The 21,065-nt window shown below is 34.6% G+C and overlaps 1 protein-coding gene across 2 annotated transcripts in view; it reads right to left on the reverse strand.

Moving 5' to 3' along the window:
* TBC1D15 (TBC1 domain family member 15) overlaps nt 1-21,065 on the reverse strand; it is an 82,741-nt gene that overhangs the window by 50,174 nt on the left and 11,502 nt on the right. For both annotated transcript variants that reach the window (XM_057741668.1, XM_057741667.1), the window contains exons 2-4: nt 8,838-8,936; nt 8,430-8,504; nt 3,936-4,074 (exon numbers count right to left, since the gene is read on the reverse strand). In XM_057741668.1, the coding sequence (XP_057597651.1) occupies nt 3,936-4,074; nt 8,430-8,504; nt 8,838-8,936 (313 nt within the window). The remainder of the gene's footprint in view (nt 1-3,935; nt 4,075-8,429; nt 8,505-8,837; nt 8,937-21,065) is intronic.

Below are 21,065 nucleotides of genomic sequence, written 5' to 3' on the forward strand. Positions count from 1 at the left end.
CAGTAGAAACTAACAACATTGTAAAGCTACTATACACCAATAAAAATTAATTGAAAAAAAAAAGTAACATTGGAGTGAGAACACATTTGCAAAAACCCTAAGAACAGTGGGAAATTGAGGATGAAAAGGTAACTAAGTTGTGAATGCGTCAAAAAGATTGAATACATTCAATCTTCCTACTAAATCAAACTTCTACTACATTAAGACCTCAATTCAAACCAAACTATGCTTTGTAAAATAAAGCATTTCCTAGTGTGTGGGTTGTTTATAGAAGTTTAAAGTTCTAGGTTTGTGAATAATATAACTGATGACAAGCAATGTAAAGATTATCTATTTAAATAAAAATTTAAACAAAGGAAAAATGTTATCTAATACTTATAATTAATTTCTAATCTAAAAATGTCATTTTAACATTTTAACTCACACTTAAGCATGTCACATCTGAAATTTTAAAAAACTTTTTCCCTAATGTTATTTCCTAAGAAGTATCATACTATCCTGTTATTGAAAATCTTCATTAATCGTATCCCAACACTATCAATTCCACAAAGATAAACTACATAGATAATATCTGCTTATAGAACTTACTCAAGGGATAGATCAGTCAGTACTGAGCCGCATGCGTGTCACCTTCCTATATAGTCAGGAACACTACAGCTCCACCACCTCCAACAAGGTCTCCTAAACTGACACAGAAATCTACAGCTTACAGAAACCTCTACCTGCAAAGAATGCAGATACCATCACTCTTTCATGGACATTTTAACAAGTATCATTTGAAACAAAGTCCAGAAAGTCTAAAGTAACTTATCTATGCAGTGACCTGCCTACTTCCACACCAGTTCAGATGGTGAACTCATATCTAAGGCTGGTACCAGATTAAATACCATGTGCCCACTTTACTACACATCATGTTTCACTGCAATTTATATTATACAGCTCATAACACCATTACAAACTAATATCAAAGTGAGAACAATTCTAGAATTCTAACATCTTTAAGAATTACCTAAGTGTGAATGCACGTGGACTATCTAGAAAGGATACATCATACTAGATTATCTGCAATGACCAAAAATATTTTCAAAGCAAACAGCAATGAAAAATCAGATACAATTTTTTAAATTAAATTCTTAAATTACGCAAAAAGTATTTAATCCAAAGTAATGCAAGAAAATCATATGAAGAAAATCATATTAAGAATATTAAATAATATATGCAGGTATATTAGCAGTTTGTGTATATTCAAAAGTAAAAATTTTACAGATTTTCCCTTGTATTAATGGAACAGACACACATTACATATCAAATACAACAGAAAATGCCTCACACATTTCCTCACTTAATGCTCTGATAAATGATGAGAAAAATTACAAGTCAATCCCAGAAGTCCCTTTGTTGGTGTATAAGCTTCATGAGAACAAGAATTTAATTCTGTTCACCGTTATATCCCCAGTGCCTAGAAGAATGACTAGCACATAGTAGTAGTCAGAGATGTGTTAAATAAATGAATAACTTACTACCAAGTCAACAGAAAAGTAATCTGCAATTTGGTCTACCAGTAATAGCTAACCAGAACTAGAAATTGTTAAAAAGGAAAACTAACGGAATCCAAGAGTTAACTCAAAATTTCCTTCTTTTCTCTTTAAAGAAAGGTAAATAAAGCTAATCAGTTCTGATGAACTTACTGTGTTACCCAATATGTGTAAAAAATATCTCCAACACACTGATATGGGAAAACTGGCCGTAATAGCAGAAGAGTAAACAAAACAGTAAGTTTCCATATGTCTTGAACAGAATTAACATCTAGGACATGACATTTTATTTAAATGAGTTTCCAGAACATCACGGCAGTCTGTTGTTCTGGGGAGATATATTTTCAAAACATTTAATCTAATATATAAAAACCTTTAGCAGTATATTTCTTAAGAAATATAAAGTTAAAAAAGTCTTCAATGGTCAATTTTTTAAAGGTTTGTCCCAATTTTCCTCTATGTATCACAAAAAAGGTAAAAAGTAAAACAAAAAAAAGTGAAGTTTATAATAATAAACAAAATAAAAATTTTATTTGCAAAAATGCTTTTTGAAAATGTAAAAAATTATGGCAAAATTTTAAATTCTGAAACATCCAGCTAAGAAAATGTCTTCTTTAAGAAGGAGTTTTGATGAAATATGACTGGATAAGGCAGACAGTCTAGGATAAGATGGGATGAGATGAGATGGGATGGGATGGGATGGAAGAGAGTACATGTACTTCATTAACTCCTTGTTCTATTAAATATCTGCATGTGTATGCACACTGGGCCATAATGTATAGTGTGTTTCTTACTGCTATCATAAAATTTTTTAAATAGTGAAGAAAAGAAAGAAAATGTGTCCTTAACTTTTAATAATGACTAAATAAAGGCTCTTTACAAGTCATAATGTAATGCCAAGATACATAAGGTCTGTGGTTAGGGTCAGGGGTACATTTAGGTCGATGGTTTTTTGCTAAGTTCTGCAACTACACAGTGGTTCTCAACGCTGCACACTAACATCACCAGGAGAGCTTCTGAAAAATACAGATGCCCAGGTTCCATTTCCAGAGCATGATTTAATTTGCTAGCTGAAACCCAGGCACTGGTCCTTTTTTTAAAAGCCTAACTTCCCCACGTGATTTCAATGTGCAGCCAAAGTTAAAAACCATTAATCTAAAAAGATCTTTATTGTCAGATTATGCTTTTCACAAACATGTAATTCTTCTTTTATGAAATTCTGAAAACTCACTCCTTATACTCATTTCTGTAACCTTTTTCATTTTCAAGGATTTAACAATGTTAGGCAAACAAAAAATAGCAGTTCACATAAACCAATCGTGAAGATCTGGTCTAGAGAAGTTAAAAATCCCTCATATGCTAAATATAATAAAATCCTGTGGTTTTATCTTTCCTTAACATTTCTGCATTGCTCTGGTAAGAACCTTCCCTGTAGAATGGGAGTGCCAGGGAAAAAAAAGATATATATGCATGAGCTGACTGTTATCAAAAGCTTTTGATTTACCATTTCCTTATTTGCCACTGTTCCCAAGAAATGATACAGCACAACGTATAACTACTGTATATAAGAATGATTCCCCAGGCCACACATGAACAATTTTACTTAGTAACAATGCTATATAAACATAGCAATACATATTCTAGTAAATTCTGGCTAGCCTTTTTGAATCTGGTAAATGTGGATAAATCCTAAATTCAGACCAAAATCATTAAAAGATAAAATATTCTATTAGTTATAAAACACAAGAAGTCAATAGGAAAAAATTTTTAACTCTATACAGTGTTTAATATTTTTTAAAGAGATCACAAATAGGCTGGCCACATCACACATGGGCCAGCTAGATCATATCTGGGGGAGTACATGTGTTCTATCAGAATGCTAGCTTGGCTCTTTTCTGTTATCTACATGTAGATCATCACCACATAGCAAACATAAATTTAATATATATATATAAAGGGGAACAGTTGCTGAACATATATAAAGGGGAGCTGCAATGAGCTGTGAAGATCCCAGAAAACAATGAAATTAGAACAGTATGGTTTAGTGGCATACTCCATCTCCCCCTGGTGCTTTAGGATGAAATAACATGATTTTTTTAATTATAATGGATTAAGAAAAATGTGCATGAGAGATAGCCAAAGCAACTTTTTAAGTGTTTCTATTTTCTGCCATTCATAACTACAGAACAGAACAAGTATTTTTAAAGCCTTTTTATGAAGTTATAACCAACAAAGCAATAAAAAGATGAAAATGGAATATAAATAAAGTGGGAGTCATACGTAGTAATCAAAGTACCAATTCATCCTTCTTCTAAGAAACAGTAAAGAATTTTCTTTGCACTTTTGTTTATGTTATATTGTAGCAAATCAGTTTAAGATTTCAAAAGATTTCATTCATACCTCCATTGGTATGTGGTTTCTTTTTAAATGAAACTGTATTAACCATGTCCCACTCTGTTTCGTAACTGTTCAGATGTTCCAATCCTCGATGAGCTCTTTCTTTTGGGACTTGGGTCCATTCTACGACTGAACTGGAGTCCTAAAATAATTATAACATATAAAATATTCAGGGACTAAGACTATAATTTCATTTCAATCAATAATGTCTTCTCTGCTTTATATAAATTAAGTTTGTAGCTTGTGGCAGACATCATTGGTGGGAAAACTGAACAGTATTTCCTATCCTTTTCTCCCTTGCTCAACTTACCAAAAAGACAAGAAAAGCTTGTCCAGATTCTCCTGCAATTAGGGTTGCCAATGAAATATAAGCATAAGTCAACAGTAGAGCCTTGGAAATGCTTTTGCTTTCCTAATAAAAGCCTCATCCCTTTTTCCCTATTTCCAGCTTTCAATGCAGCTATGTTGCCTAAAAATATAACAGCCACCTTAAAACCAGAGAAAAAAGCAAGAAAAACACTGCAAATAGCTCCGAACCTCCACACTTCTGGTTATCTGAGGAAAATAGCCAATGGTGACTATCTATTTAAGCCACCATTGGTTGCATATGTCTCTTTATCAAAATTAGCTAAAAGCTACAAAACCTATCTAGGCATTTAGTTCTAAAGAACTTTCTATTTTAAAAGAGAATAAAACCAAAAGTCTAAAATGCTATCCTAATAATCTGATTAAATCAAAAATTTAACGTCTATTCAATAAAAGATACCAAACATAAGTTAAAGATAAGCAAAACTGTGTGAAAATGTTTCCAAAACATACAGAAGATGACAGAAAAACATCCAGAATACAAAAACTCCTACCAATCTATTTAGAAATCAACAAATATCAAAAGAGAAAAATAAGGAAATGGTATGAAAAGCAAATCAAAGAAATATGAAGTGACAAAGGAAGATGTCCAACTTCAGAAACAATCAAAGAAAAGCAAGTTAAGATGAATTTCAATTTTCCTGCCCCATTCAATTAAAAAATAAAAATATGGAAGACAGTGTGAGGAAATGCTATCTCACACTGTTGATGACAGTGCTAATTAGCAGACTGAAATGTACAACTGAGTCATATTTATTAACATTCAAAATAAGCATATGTTTCAACACAATAACTCTTCTCATCATCTACTTTACAGAAATATTAACACGTATACAAAGAGGTAAACACAAGAATTTTCATCACAGAATTGTTTGTAAAAGTGAAAAGCTGAAAATACCTTATTCTCCATCAATGAAGGAATAATAAGTAAATAAACTAGGGGGTAACCAATAAAATGCTAGGCAGAAGTTTAAAGACTGATATCTGTTCACATGTACGCATGTTCAATATGTAATAGTAAATAAAATGAAGTTATGAAACAATGTATGCAGTACAACAACTACATGGAACATATGTTAATTAGAAACACACTAGAGAAAACCAGGGATGAATGGATGGATAGATCAGACAGGAAATGTGTACTGATAAAAGTCTGGAAAGATATACACTAAACAGGGACAGATGAGGGACAGGGTTTTAGTTAAGGAGGACTTCAACTTTCTATTATTTTTACAACAAGAATGTGTATGTGTGTTGCTAGTGTAATTCTTTTTAAAAGTGGAAAAAGGAAGATTTATAGGAACAGGAATATATTATAAACAAAAGAAATTAATAAGAAATAGAAATAGATTGAAGGGGGAAAAAACAATGAATGAAATTATGAAGTGGAATGTTTTTCCCTCCGAGTCCTTCCTCAAATGTCATTTCTCAGGGAGCCCTCCTTGTTTCCCAGTTTAAAAAATGCAACCCTTACCACCACCACTACCAACTCTCCCATCAATAGAGGGGAAAGCTAAGCAGAATTTACAGCACCCCACCCCACACAAAGGTCTGGAACTGGTAAATCAGGTACCTTTGGAAACTAGGATAAAGGTCAAGTTGAAAACAGGACTGCTAACAAAAGTCTAAAAGGCTGGAGGTTTATTCATCAGAAAAGGTAAAACAGATTATCTCTGGATTAGGAGAAACCAAGGACATTAAGCAAAGAGACAATACACTGAAAACAGGAGAATTAAATGAAAATTCATCTATATAATGAGTTGCCAAGACTCCCAGCTCTCTTCCTCCACTCAGTTCCAAGAACAATGGAATCCAGCTTTCCCTCTCCAGACAGGAATCTGTAGATTCTTCTCTGACAAAACTAGCCCAAGAAAAACGATCCAGGTTTCAACATCGGGGATTCCCCAAGGAAACAGCCTAGCCAGGTCACCCTGACGTCCAACTATTAATAAACCTACCCATACATAGAGAGTATAATCAGTTTTTTGTGTTTGCTATTAAATATGAGCACCACAATACAAAGATCACCAAACATCAAAGGCAAGGGTCTACATAAAAGATAAAGTCCAAAAGAAATAGGAAAAAAAAAGGTCAGTTAGAGGAAGTGGACTATATACAGAGATGAAAATATCTAAAAAACTATCCTTAAACTCCTCAAAAATAAGGAAGAATAGTACATCCATGAAGAACAGGATGCTACTTTTTAAAAGGGGGAAAAGGGGACACTTATAACAAGATGTATTAGAAATTTAAAAAACAACAAAAATGAAAAAGGCAATAGAAGAACTGGAAGATAAAACTAAAAAAATTCCTAGAAAATAATACACACATACACAAAGAACTAGAAAATAGTAAAGTAAGTATTAAAATATTGCAAGATCAGTCCAAAGCATATAGAGCTCCAGAAAGATAGAAAATAGAACATGGAGAGGAAGAAGAAAACCCCACTAAAATAATTTAAAAGTATTTTCTAAAAACTAAAAGACACAAGTTTTCATGTTAAAAAAAAAAGCCTATCGGGACTTCCCTCATGGCGCAGTGGTTAAGAATCCGCCTGCCAATGTAGGGGACACGGGTTCAAGCCCTGGTCCGGGAAGATCCCACATGCTGCGGAGCAACTAAGCCTGTGTGCCACAACTACTGAGCCTGTGCTCTAGAGTCCGCGAGCCACAACTATTGAGCCATCGTGCCACAACTACTGAAGTCCACGTGCCTACAGCCTGTGCTCCGCAACGAGAAGCCACAGCAATGAGAAGCCCACGCACCACAACAAAGAGTAACCCCCAATTGCCACAGCTAGAGGAAGCCCTCATACAGCAACTAAGACCCAAAAGAGCCAATAAAAAATGTTTTTATTAAATTGTTTTTTAAAAGCCTATCAAGCACCCAACACAGTGGATAAAAAAGACCACAAGGGCACATTTTCAGGACATCTAAAACACTAGAAACAAAAAGGCAACTCTAAAAGCTTCTCAAGAGGAAAAACACAGCAAGGATAAGGAATTAGAATGCATTAGACTTAACAGCCATAAAGGAAATCAGTCAAACCTGAGACAATACCTTTCAAAAATATGGGGGGAAATTCATTTTCAAACTGTAATTCTATGCCAGCCAGCTATTAATTCAGAATAAGGATAGAAAAGTTTGAAAACAGAAATGCTTTTGCTCTCCTGCACCCTTTTTCTCAGGAAGCACTGGAGGTGGACTACAACTAGGGAGTAAACCAAAATATAAGACAGCAGAAGATATAGGAAACGGGGATTAAAATAGGAGAAAGAGGCAAAAAGAATCCCTAGGATAACTGCTGCACAGAAAACCAAAAGAGCAACAAGTTCAGAAGGAACTTTTAAGAAGGCTCTGGAAGAAATGTCTCTAAGAAAATGAAATTAGAAGATCAACTATGCGATTAAATACTTTGAGGAGAAATGTAGACAACTGAGCTATAGTTTCAAGGTGAATTAGAGATAAGATAGAGCTAAATCTCTACCTTCCATAGTGACAAGTCAACACATGATACAAATGTTAAACATAAATTAATCCAACTACTCCATTCCTAGGTTTTCAAGGGAAAATGTGTCCACACAGAAACCTGAATATGAACATTCACAGCATTATTCATATTAGCCTAAAAAATGAAAACAACCCAAATATCCATCAACTGATGAGTGAATAAATAAAATATGGTACAATTTCATAAAGACAATATTATTCAGCAAAAAAATAAAAAAGGAAAGAAACAAAGTACTGATAGTTGCTATAACATGGATGAACCTTGAAAACATTATGTTAAAGTGAAAGAAGCTAGTCACAAAAGACTACATATTATATGATTCCATTTAGATAAAGATTTGTCCACAACAGGCAAATCCTCAGAGACAAGACAGTAAATTAATGGGTGCAGGGGCTGGAGTTAAGTAGGAATGAAGGGGAGACTGCTAAGAGGCACAGTTTCTTTTTTGGAAGTAACAGAAACGTTCGAAAGTTAGATATTGGTGATGGTTGCAAAACTGTAAATACACTAAAAATACTGAATTACATACTTTAAAAAATTTTATGGTATATGAATTATATTTCAACAAAGCTTTTATTAAAAAATGGCATTCCTTTAGTCATGCATTTTTTCTTAAGTACCTTTCCAGCGTAGAGAATACTAGAAGAATCTAACGCATCGTCCAATGGTCTCCAGTCCACTATTACTTCCGCATCCTAGAGAAAGAAATTATTAACCATATTTACTATTCAGCAATGTCTTATATTTTTAGTCACCTATACTTAACTGCCTGAACCAAAAATGAAATTTTAACTCCTTAAATTTATCAGCACATTAAAATATGCAAATCATATGTAAATCACTATTTGACAACAAACAATATATAGATTTCTAAATTCTGCTTTTCATTATAAAAAAATTATATTGCTGCCACTTTTCCATAAGTTTTAAAATATTCCCTGCCATTTTACTGGCTCATCTAAAGCACTTCATTTATTGTTATTTATTTAATAACAATTATTAAATAAAGTCATTTACTAGAAACATACCTTTTCTAAAATACGTAATATTCCTGAAATCAAGCTGTCTTGGTCACTGGTCTTTCCAAAAGATGAGTGAATATAGACCCCTTCCTGTTCATATATAATCTGGAACAGCAAAAATAAGATTAATCACACCATTTTTATTCAATACTATTTCAACATTTGTTTTAAAAAAATTAAGAGATGTTTTCCTATAATGCCTGAACCAAGTTTCTGGTCATTTCATATAAAAATTTATTATCTTAAAAATACTACTCAGACTTAAAAGCACTTCAAACAAAGATAAACTAGAAGGAAATTTGCTCTGTTATGGATGTAAGTTTGTTGGTTTAGTGATAATCATGATCTTGAACTTCTCCTTAAACAAACATGTCAGGCTCACTGTTATGTGACCCTGTATGCAAATTCCAACTAACATATAGTTTTAACAAACATTAAGCAAAGTATTGGATTCAAATGGAAAATATCCAAAAATAAGAACAGATGAAATACAATGAGAAATTAATGATTTCTAACGATTTCACAACAGCACATTTTTTACTGTAAGTTTATTTTGGTGTGCTTTTGTAGCACACTGGCATAGAAATTCATGGAATAATATGGGACTCTTAGAGAGTAATGATAAGGACTTCTTGGAATGACTAAACTAGCTGAAGCTCACAAATACTGAGTCTTACACGCTTCTACATGTAAAAGCATGTAAGACTGTAGGTGTAAGAACAGGATTTACACATGGTCCCTGAACAATGTCCTATGGGAATACAGGGGAGACTTCAGTAAATTCCTGAGTAAACAAATGTTATAAAGTTAAGCCTTATGTTCCAAAGGCATAATGTTATATATTAAGATTCAAGGGGGGACTTCCCTGGTGGTGCAGCGGTTAAGAATCTGCCTGCCAATGCAGGGGACACGGGTTCGATTCCCTGGTCCAGGAAGATCCCACATGCTGCGGAGCAACTAAGCCCGCGAGCCACAACTACTGAGCCCATGCGCCACAACTGCTGAGGCCCACAAGCTGCAACTACTGAAGCCCGTGCACCTAGAGCCCATGCTTCACAAGGAGAAACCACTGCACTGAGAAGCCCACGCACAGCAACAAAGAGTAGCCCTCGCTCACCACAACTAGAGAAAGCCTGCACATAGCTAAATAAATAAATATAAAAATAAATGTCACAAGCCAATAAAAAAAAAAAGACTCAGGAGGGCTTCCCTGGCAGTCCAGTGGTTAAGACTCCATACTACCAATGCAGGGGGTGTGGGTTCAATCCATGGTCGGGAAACTAGAATCCCACAAGCCGCAAGGCACAGCCAAAGGATAAAACAACAACAACAACAATTATATATGTATATGGAAGAAACTGGGAAGAAATACTTGTAATATATATAATAAAAATTTTTAAAAAAGACTATTCCTGGGGCCCATTTCAAACTATTAAAAATTTGTTTTCATTATGAAAATAAGTAAAGGGAAATAAAAGTCACTTCCAGACCTAACTAATTTTGACATAAGTTTGGAATACAGTGCACTTCCCATTTATGTAGACCTTTTACTAATACAATCACATCTCTATTCAGAATCGCATGGGGACCAAGAATGTAGGACAAGCAACACAGCGCATCACTATCACACCCTGGTTGACATTTGTGGAACACTTACGCACCAAGAATTCCACATGTTGTAGCTTAAACCTTACAATAACCCGAGACCATAGGTTCTATAATTATATCATTATAACTACATCATTAGGATGAGGAGCCCATCTGTGTGAACAAGAAAACTGAAAAAGAAGTTAAATAACTTGTCTAAGGTTGATGATACAAATACTAAGGGGAGGGTAAGGAGTGTTGTGGAGTTTAAAACCCAGGCAGTCTGACACCAGAGAACTGTTCTCTTAGCCACTGCACTACAAAGCTCCCACATTACTTTTACTGGCTCTCCTGTTATGTTAATCACTTGTAATATAGACTTACAGCATGTCAAGAAAGAGTCCTTCTAGTAATCAAGACCACAAGAGAAGTTTTGATCCCAAGATGGCCTTCAATGAAATAGCTGAAGACTAGCATTAAGCAGAAGGCAAAGACTGGAGACAATATGAATTGAGGAGTGGTGGGAGACAATTCCATGCTGTTTATATAGAAATGAAAAATCAGATTTATCCACACTTGCACAAAGATATGCATAAGAATATTCACAATAGTATTATTTATAACATGGTGGGTGGTAGAGTAGGAAAGGAGGAAAACGAAGGTATGACCACAAAGAGAAAAATTATAAAATATATTCTGTGATATTCATTCTATGGAGAATACTATTCAGAAGTTGAGAGGTAGATTAAACAGACAAACAGACATACATGGAAAAAACTTCCAATGATACATAATATGATGACAATTATACTTTTTAAAAGTTTCTCTATATCTGTGTAAAATACACAGAACAAGCTCTGGAAGGACACACTTTCATGTTAACAAAGGTTACTTCTGAAAAAGATAATGGGATGGGGAAAGATTAAAAGAGGAACTGTAACTTTCTATGTTAATGCTGAACTTATTTGAAAATTTCGAAGTGAAAATATAGTATATATTGCTTCAGTAATTAAAAATTAGTTTTAATGAGTAAAGTAAAAAGGAATTCCAGAAGTATAAACTATAACCCTTCAGGACTTCAACTTATCAATGTATAAAACGGAGGCTAAACGAGATAATTATACCTGGGGCCACAAAACAGAAATACGAAAAGTGTATGGGAAAGAAAAAACAACTTAAAATCTCAAGCTTTTTTGACAAATAGATATCCAGAAACTACACTTTAGCATATTTCACCCAAGACTCAGCTATCAGAGCAATCAAGAACTCTATAGCTGAAAAAGGGACACTCATTTGCCAAGAAAAGCGTGGTATCACTAATAGTGCAATCTAAGATTCTGTGGGACTAATAATACTAAAGAGATTCCGGAGCCTTAATGAAATAAATGAACTCTAAAGAAAATGAAACACTTCACCTAACTGAATCACATTAAACAGCTCTTTCTTTCCCATACATATGTTAGTGAAGTGTTGCCTTATTCTTTTTCCTTTAAGAAAAAGTTGAGTTTCCAAAGTAATTTAGCTGGGAAAATATCTTAGAAAGTATTAAAGTACCAGGCGCCTCACAAAAAAAGTCAAAACTGCACTCATCTCATGTTCTGAGGAACAAATTACATGTTCAAAATGTTACAATTCCAAACCCAGGCTTGTACTGTCTTAGAAAGCAGTCATATTCAGCTTTCTGATTTGAAGAGTGTGATGTTTACCAATACAAATTAATTCTGCAGAAGGAATAAAATTTGTAAATTTACCTTCATGTGCTACTAAACCTTATGAAGTCTTATAAGACTTAAAGGCGGGCTTCCCTGGTGGCACAGAGGTTAGGAATCCGCCTGCCACTGCAGGGCACACAGGTTCCAGCCCTGGTCCAGAAAGATCTCACATGCCTCGGAGCAATTAAGCCCATGTGCCACAACTACTGAGCCTGTGCTATAGAACCCGTGAGCCACAACTACTGAGCCCCCGTGCTACAACTACTGAAGCCCCTGTGCCTAGAGCCCATGCTCCACAACAAGAGAAGCCACCACAATGAGAAGCCTGCACATCGCAATGAAGAGCAGCCCCCACTCACTGCAACTAGAAAAAGCCCAAGTACAGCAATGAAGATCCAACACAGTCAAAACTTAATTAAAAAGACTTAAAGGCACACACACAAACACTAATTGCATTAGTACATAATTTACTTCAAATATAAGATAACTTAATAATAAGTTTTAGCTGAATAGCACTTTGTTTTCAAAGCACTCTGATCTCATTAAATCCTCACAGCCAAACTGAATGAGTCAGAATAGATCTTATTACCTCCACCTCCATTTTACAGAAGAATAAACTGAGACACAGAACTGTTAAGTCACTTTATATCAGAGGAAGGAGTGGATTTCAGATTTCCTGGTACCTTCACCCATTAAATCTCAACTGTTATTGCCTCAAGAAACTACCAGAAAATTTCTACATGTCTTTTCTAGAGGAAAGTGGTTTCTGAAATTTCTTAGACGTAGAACATAATGCAGCTTCAAGAATTAAAAACAATTTTTTTTTTGGCTGCACCACGGAGCTCGTGGGATTTTAGTTCCCCAACCAGGGATTGAACTTGGGCCCTCAGCAGTGAAAGTGAGGAGTCCTAACCACTGGACCACCAGGGAATTCCCCAAAAACTATTTCTAAATGCCTTTAATTTATAAATCAATACAGCAGCTATTTAACAATTTGGCCTTTAAACAAAAACCCTTAATTTCTCCCCGATCTGGACTCCTAAACAGTCCACAGAAAAAACTTAGTCCCTTTTATAGCATCTTGGTTTGAATCATTCATTTTAATATCATAGCCCTTCACTCTACTTTTTTTGAGGGAATGATTTTTCTTATTTTTTATTCATAGCATATATATGTTCATCACCACAGTCTGTAGGTACATGTATATAATAAAATACAGTTGTATCAACTACTTGAAACAGCTCAAAATACAGAAACAAAAGTCCAATGAAGAATTTGATCTCAGGGAATGCCTTGGCAGTCCAGTTGTTAGGACTCTGCTTTCACCGCCAGGGCCTGGGTTCAATCCCTGTTCCCATAAGGTGCCCAGTGAGGCCAAAAACAAAAAAAGAAAAAGAAAAAAAGAATTTGGTCTTACAACAATAGCATGAAGATGATATTTCTTTATTAAACTTTACAGTGAATTGATTCCTGAGGAGTGCCATTCTGCCATAGGACATTCTGCTTCTTACATTTATCAATGGTAATGACTGATATTTGAAAAGCTATCTCCAAGCTTGTTTGATGTGAAAAATTATTTTGCTACAGGGAACAATTATGATATCAGGAATTTCATCTAAAATAATACTTTTAGTAAAACAGCCTTCTGATTTCCTTACTCTGGTTTTATTCATAATCTCTAATGCCAAAAAAAAAAAGAAAGGTTCAAATGCTATCATTGCCCATGTAATATTTCTACTATGCATTACTTTACAAAGCATTTTTACATTATTACATTTGATCCTCACAACTCAATTAGATATGTTATCACTCCCACTTTGTAAATGAGGAAAAAAAGCAAGGAAGTTAAGTGATTTGATCAAGGTTCTTCCATTTCTCTGGGGTTGAGACTCAGGTCTGCTCTGACAAGTTTTATTTGTCCAAAGAGTACATAATGTAAGAGGCCACCAACTTAAAGCTTAGCATATGTGGACACTGGCAGCATTGTTCTGCTATCCTATGTGCTCATCATATTCCAAACTAAAGCAGTCACCAAACACCTGTGCTGTGAACATGAGTAGGTCCTCTGTGCTACTGGAAGCAAAGAAACAGCATCAGCAATGCTTCTTTCTTTCCACTACCTAAGATTCGAGGGAAGATGAAGAGTTCATAAGCATAACAGGAAAAAAATACGTACATCAGAAAGAAAGACAAGAAAAAAATTACGTTCCACAGAGGTCAAGGGCAATGAAAACTAATGTCAGGAAGCTGGCAAATGGAAAGCTATGAGACGAAAAAGGATGAAACAAAAGTCTGCACTACTAGAGAGATACAACTTGTTTCAGACTCCTTCTGCAAAGAATCCAGACTCTGTGAGTTATCAGCACCAAATATCCCGAATAGCAAGACAATGTACAGGCAGTAAAGACTTCCCATGATTGCTACCTTAGGGATACAGAGGCACTAAATGTAAAAATAAAACAGCCTAATCATTTCTCTAGCACATATATCTGAGATATTACTAAAAGTCTACCTCAGATTCTCCAACCCTAACAACTTATTAATTTGTGAAACTTTACAAGCAAACAAGCTACATGGTAAAAACATATCTGGAGTACATCTCTAATGGAAATAAAAATGTGTTTTCACTTTATCTTCCTGTTCATTTGGCAAAGAAAGCTAAGTATGAAAACTTCACACAACAGAACAGATAGCTGTTGTCAAAAATCAGGATTTGGGAGGTTTGGGTGTTTTTTTTGTTTTTGACGATTCCTGTATGTCCAATCTTTTGAAATCAAGAAGTACTGTGTTTGATAAAAGGAACTTAAATTCAAATGTGAAATGAATGAACAAACTATTCAAAGAAAAATAAGATATCAAATACCACGAAAGACAAAGGTGAAAATGACTGAGAAAAACAAAACTGGAAGAAGTACCCAGCAATACCAAGTAGAGGACAGAGAAAGAGGACAAAAAAAAAAAAAAAGACATGGTAGCAGTGTTTTAAAGAAATGCTAGTAATAATAAAGAAATGCAAGAAAGTAAGTACTATAAAAGTTAGGACAGTACTTACTTAGGAGATGAGCAGTACATGGAAAGCTTTCTGGAGTGGCTGCAAATGTCTATTTCTTGACCACAGTGGTGGTTACAAGGACGTTTGCCTTATGCGTCATTAAGTTATACAAGTGTGATTTTCTGCACATTTTGGTTTCACAACCAAAATGCTAAAAATTACTGGTGATAAACACAAAATACGAGGTCTTAAACAGAATTTAAACCAAATCTCAAGAATAATAGAGGGATATTGTCAGATGGAAATCATGACATGAATTCAGCAAGGAAATAGCACAACCTATCACTAAGTGTCCCTGCCTCACCACCCCCCCCACCCCCGCCCCATGGCAGGGACAGGGGAAAAATTGCTATTGTTGTAGAGACTACCAAAGAAATAGGGAAAAAAGGAACTTTAATATGGATAACAAACTGCTATAACTCACTCTATAGATATGATGATTACCTTCGGCCACCCAAACATCTATTGGAATTCTCTAAATACTTAGAATTTGATAAAATTCTTGAATGTCTTCCTAACTATGTCACCTCTCAGAAGGTACAGAAGAGAATACAGACCAACAAGAAAAAAATATTAACAAAAACTCTGGAAGAAAAAAAGACCATCTCAAGGTTTGTAAGAACACAAAGGAAACAAATTTGGAAAAAAGTAAAACAGCCTGAGCTTGAGGGAGGAAAAAATGTATTTAGAAGAGATAGGTATGAATCCCACCAAAACCAAAGAGTAAAAAAAAAATCCCTGTAACAGCTTACACTTCCAGCGGAGAATCCCAACAAAAAGAGAGGAAAAGGGACTTCCCTGGTGGTCCAGTAGTTAAGACTCCACACTTCCACTGCAGGGGACACAGGTTTTTGGTCAGGGAACTAGGATCCAGCATGCTGTGTAGTGGGGCCAAGGGGTGGGGGGGTGGGGGTGGGGGGAGGAAAGCAGCTTATACTTCCAGCCAAGATGAAGTAACAAGAGACTGGATTTACCCTCCTGCAAGGGAAAAACAAAAGGCCAAATCTATGAAACAATGGTTTTCATCAAGTAATGAAGGATACTGACTACTGAATGAAAGGAAATAAAGAAGGTGAGTCTTACAAATGCCTTGCCTTACCACCTTGAGAGAGTTCCCAGCTGTGACAAAGGAAGAGAAAACCCAGAAGATGCCCAGGGGTCTCCCTGAGTTGAGGACACAGAGCTGGGAATTGGGCGAGGCCAAGACAGAGTACCAGAGAAGAGAGAAGTACATAGAGTAAACTCAAGAGATCTGCAAAGATCCCTGAATATTCAGCAGAGTACAGATCACACACATCAGTAAACTACCTAAGGCAAGGGGGAAAAGCCACCTGAAATTATTAGAAGAAACAATCCCATCCGTATGGGAAACCTCATTATTCACAAGGCACTAGATAGAGTACTCAGAACCGTCTTGCCTCAGCACTGGGGCAAAATCAGTCTCACATTAAATGCTGTGCTGATAAACAACAAGGTCCTACTGTATAGCACAGGGAACTACATTCAATAGCTTGTAATAAAGCATAATGGAAAAGACTGTGGAAAACACACACACACACATACACACACACACACACACACACACACACACACACGTAAGTCAAAAATTATCTGCACTCTAGCTGTAGAATTTATTTTAATTAACTTTCAGAAAAAACAAATACATCATTTTTCAACATAATCTCCTTGCTTTTCAATATACTTTGTCAATCTGTCAACAAGCTTTCATATTCCCTCATTAAAAAATGTTTTAGGCTGAACTGTGAGCCCAGAATGCACCACTGTCTTCACTTCATCAGAAGTGAATCTTCATCCTCGTAGGGCTGCTCTCAGGTGACCAAACAGGTAGAAGTCCAATGGAGCAAGATCAGGACTATAAGAAGGATGGTTTAACACTTCAAAAAGAAGTAATCCATGACACACCTAAGTTTTGAAAAGTTTGTGTGAGATGAATACTGAAACTCATGGAAGAGCATAAACAGAAGAGTTTACACACACACACACACACACACACACACACACACACACACACACAAAGAAATTGAATCACTTTGCTATACACCAGAAACTAATACAACATTGTAAATCAACTGCACTCCAATCAAAACAAGACATAAATAAATAAACGCTGTGCTAATCCCATCTAACAAAGTTTAATAGCAAGACCCAAAAGTATCAAATCGTTTCCACATAAGTACCTTATAAGATTAAAACTCAAGAACATTTTACAGGAATACAAAAATATCTAGCACCGAAAAAGATAAAATTCACAATGTCTGACATCTGGTTTAAAGAAAGAAAAAAAAACAAAAACTACCATACATGCTAACAATCAGAAAAATATGACTCACGAGGGAGAAAATCAACGAATTACATAGGACCCAAAATGACACAAATAATAAAATTAATAGAGAAAGACCTTAAAACATTATTATAACTAAATTCCATATGTTCAGGACACTAGAGAAAAGTTAGAACTTGCTAAGAGAAGACATCAAAAACATAAAAAAGATCCGAACTGAACTTCTAATGGTTAAAACTACAACGTCTGAGATGAAAAATACACTGAATTGGATAATGGCAGATTAGATATTGCAGAGGAATAATGAACTTGAAGTTACAACAATAAAAACTGTACAAAACAAAACACAGAAAGCAGGAAAAGGACTAAGAAATAAGTGAAGAAACATCAATGAGCTGCAGGGAAATTTCAAGTGGTCTAGTATATGTATAACTGAAGTACCTGAGAGAGTTGATGGAAATAACAACAGAAAAAAAATCTTTTTTTGAAAAGATAATTGCAGAAATTCTTTTAAATTTGATTAAGACTATAAACCCATAACCACCAATGAACCAATGAACTCCAAAATGAAAGCAAGAATGAGAAAGAAAACTATATAAAGACATGTCGTAATCAAATTATGCAAAATTAGTAATACACAGAAAATCTTAAAATCAACCAGAGGAAAAAACATTAAGCACAATGATTACAGCAGGTTCCTTTTCAGAAACAATGAAGACTGAAAACAATGGAGCAATACTTTTTTTTTAAAACCACTTTATTGAGGTATGATTGACATATAAGAAGCTATATGTGTTTAATATGTACAACTTGGTAAGTTGGGAATAGGTATACAGCCATGAAACTATCACCATCAAGTCACAAACATATCCCTCACCTCCCAAGGATTCCTCCTTCCTATCTGGAGCAACATCTTTAAAGCAATGAAAAAAATAAATAAATACTGTTAAATCTACAATTCTATACTCATTCAAAATCATTCAAAAAAGAAGGCAAAATAAAGACTTTTTCAGACATATAAAAGCTAAAAAAATTCACCACTATCAGACCTACACTACAGAAAATGTTAAAGTCTTTCATGCAGAATAAATTGCACTAGAAGGAAATCTGGATCCTCACACAGAAATGAAAGCCACCGAAAATGGTAACTATGTGGATAAATATGTTTTTCTTGTTAATCAAATCTCTTTCTTTAAAGCATAAATAGATAAATACATGAATACATGCTTTTTGTGGGGTCTGTAATATATGCGAAAGTAAAATAACAAAAATAGCACAAAAGCCAGAAGAAAAATGAAAGTATATCGTTCTAGATTCTTACACCTTACAGGAAGTAGTGCTGAATGTAAATATTGTTAAAGATATATACTGTAAGCTCTAAAGCAATCACTAAAATAGCAGAGTTATAATGAATTCATCAACAAAGGAAATAAACATAGAATGATGAAAACTACTTGATGAATCACAAAGAAGGCAGAAAAAGGAAATGGAACAAGGAAGAGGTGGGACAAATAAACAAACAAAGATGACAGACGTAAACTTAACCACATCAGTAATCACATTAAATGTAAATCATCTAAAGACTTCCCACTAAAAAGAGATGATCAGACTGAACAGAAGAGTAAGCTCAAAGTCTATGCTACCTACAAGAAAAGTATCTTAAATATAAAGACACAAATAGGTTAAAAATAAAAATATGAAAAGATATGCTAACCCTAATCAGAAGAAAGCTAGAATGGCTATATTAATATTAGACAAAAATAAATTTCAGAACATAAGAAATAGTACCAGGTAAAAAGATAATTTCACAGTGATAAAATGGTCAATGCCTCAAGATGATCTAGCAATCCCAGACGTTTATGTACCTAACAACAGACCTTCAAATAACATGAAGCATAAAGTGATAAAACTGCAAGAAGAAATAAACAAGTCCACAATTATAGTCAGAGATTTCAAACCCATCTCTCGATAACTGATTAAACAGTAGACAGAAAATCAACAATAATACAGAAGACTTGATAACACCATCAACCAACTGGACCTAATTTACACTAATAAAACATTCCACTCAACAAGAGAAGAATACATATTCTTTCAAATGTAAACAAAATATCTTCCAAGGCAGAACAAAACTTGGGCCATAAAACAAATCTCAAAACTTGGGCCATAAAACTTATAAGAATTGAAGTATGTTCTGTGACCACAATGGAATGAAATTATAAATCAGTAATAGAAATATCTTCAGAACATTCTCACATATCTGGAAATTAATAACATACTCCTAAATAACTCAAGGATCAAGAAGAAATCAAAGGGAAATTAGAAAGTATTTGAAAACAAATGAAAACGCAAACATGTCATATTAAAATCTGTGCAGGGCCACTAAAACAGTGCTTAGTGGGAAACATACAGCATTACATGCCTTTATTAGAAAAGAAAAAAGGCCTGAAATTAATGACCTCACCATCTGCCTTAAGAAACTAGAAAAATAAATGCAAATTAAACCCAAAGTAAGCAGAAAGAAAAATCAAAGTAGAAATCAATAAAACAGAAAAAAGAAAAATGGGGGGGGGGGGGGACTGGGAAAGAAATCAATGAAACTGAAAGCTAGTTCTTTGAGAAGAATAAAACTGGTAAAACTCTAGCCAGATGGATGAGGAAAAAATCAAAGACACAAATTACCAGTATTAGGAAACAGAACTTTAACATCATTACAAATGTATACAAGTAAAAAAGATACTAAGAAAATGTATGAACAATTTATACTAATAAAAACTACAACTTAGACAAAACAAATTCCTTACGAGACATAGCTACCGACACTCACAAGATGAAAAAGATAACCCGATCTGAGTATCCCAGTATAAATTAAGGAAACTGAATTTTTTAAATTAATTTTTATTGGAATATTGTTGATTTACAATGTTGTGTTAGTTTCTACTGTACTTTTTTTTTAATCTGATTTTTTTTTTTTGGCCATACCCCACGGCTTGTGAGATTTTAGTTCCATGACCAGGGACCGAACCTTGGCCCCAGCAGTGAGAGTACAGAGTCCTAACCACTGGACGGTCTGGGAATTCCCTGAATTTGTAGTTAAAAACCTTCCTACAAGGACAATTCCAGGCCCAGATGGTTTTACTAGAAAGGTTTACCAAATATTTAAGTAAGAAGTAATACCAAGCCTATACAAACTCTTTCAGGAAAATGAAGAGGAAGAATACTTCCCAACTCATTCTAGGAGGCCAGCACTACTCTGACACTAAAATCAGACAAAAACAAGAAAATAAAACTATAGACCAGTATCTCGCATGAACTTATGTACAAAAATTTTTTAAATAAAAGTTGAATCCAACAATATGTAAAAAAGGAAAATATTTCATGACCAAGTGGGGTTTACTCTTAGGGTTGGTTTAATATTAAAAAATCAGTGACTATAATTCACCACAGTGAAAAACTTTAAAAAGAAAAACCATATAAATCATCTCAAAAGATGCAGAAAAGCATTCAACAAAATCTAACATCTACTTCACATGAACACCCTCAGCAAATTAGGCACGGAAGAGAAACTTCTTCAGCCTGAT

The sequence above is a fragment of the Hippopotamus amphibius genome, chromosome 7 (genome assembly GCF_030028045.1).
Source record: "Hippopotamus amphibius kiboko isolate mHipAmp2 chromosome 7, mHipAmp2.hap2, whole genome shotgun sequence".
Taxonomy (NCBI): Eukaryota; Metazoa; Chordata; class Mammalia; order Artiodactyla; family Hippopotamidae; genus Hippopotamus; species Hippopotamus amphibius.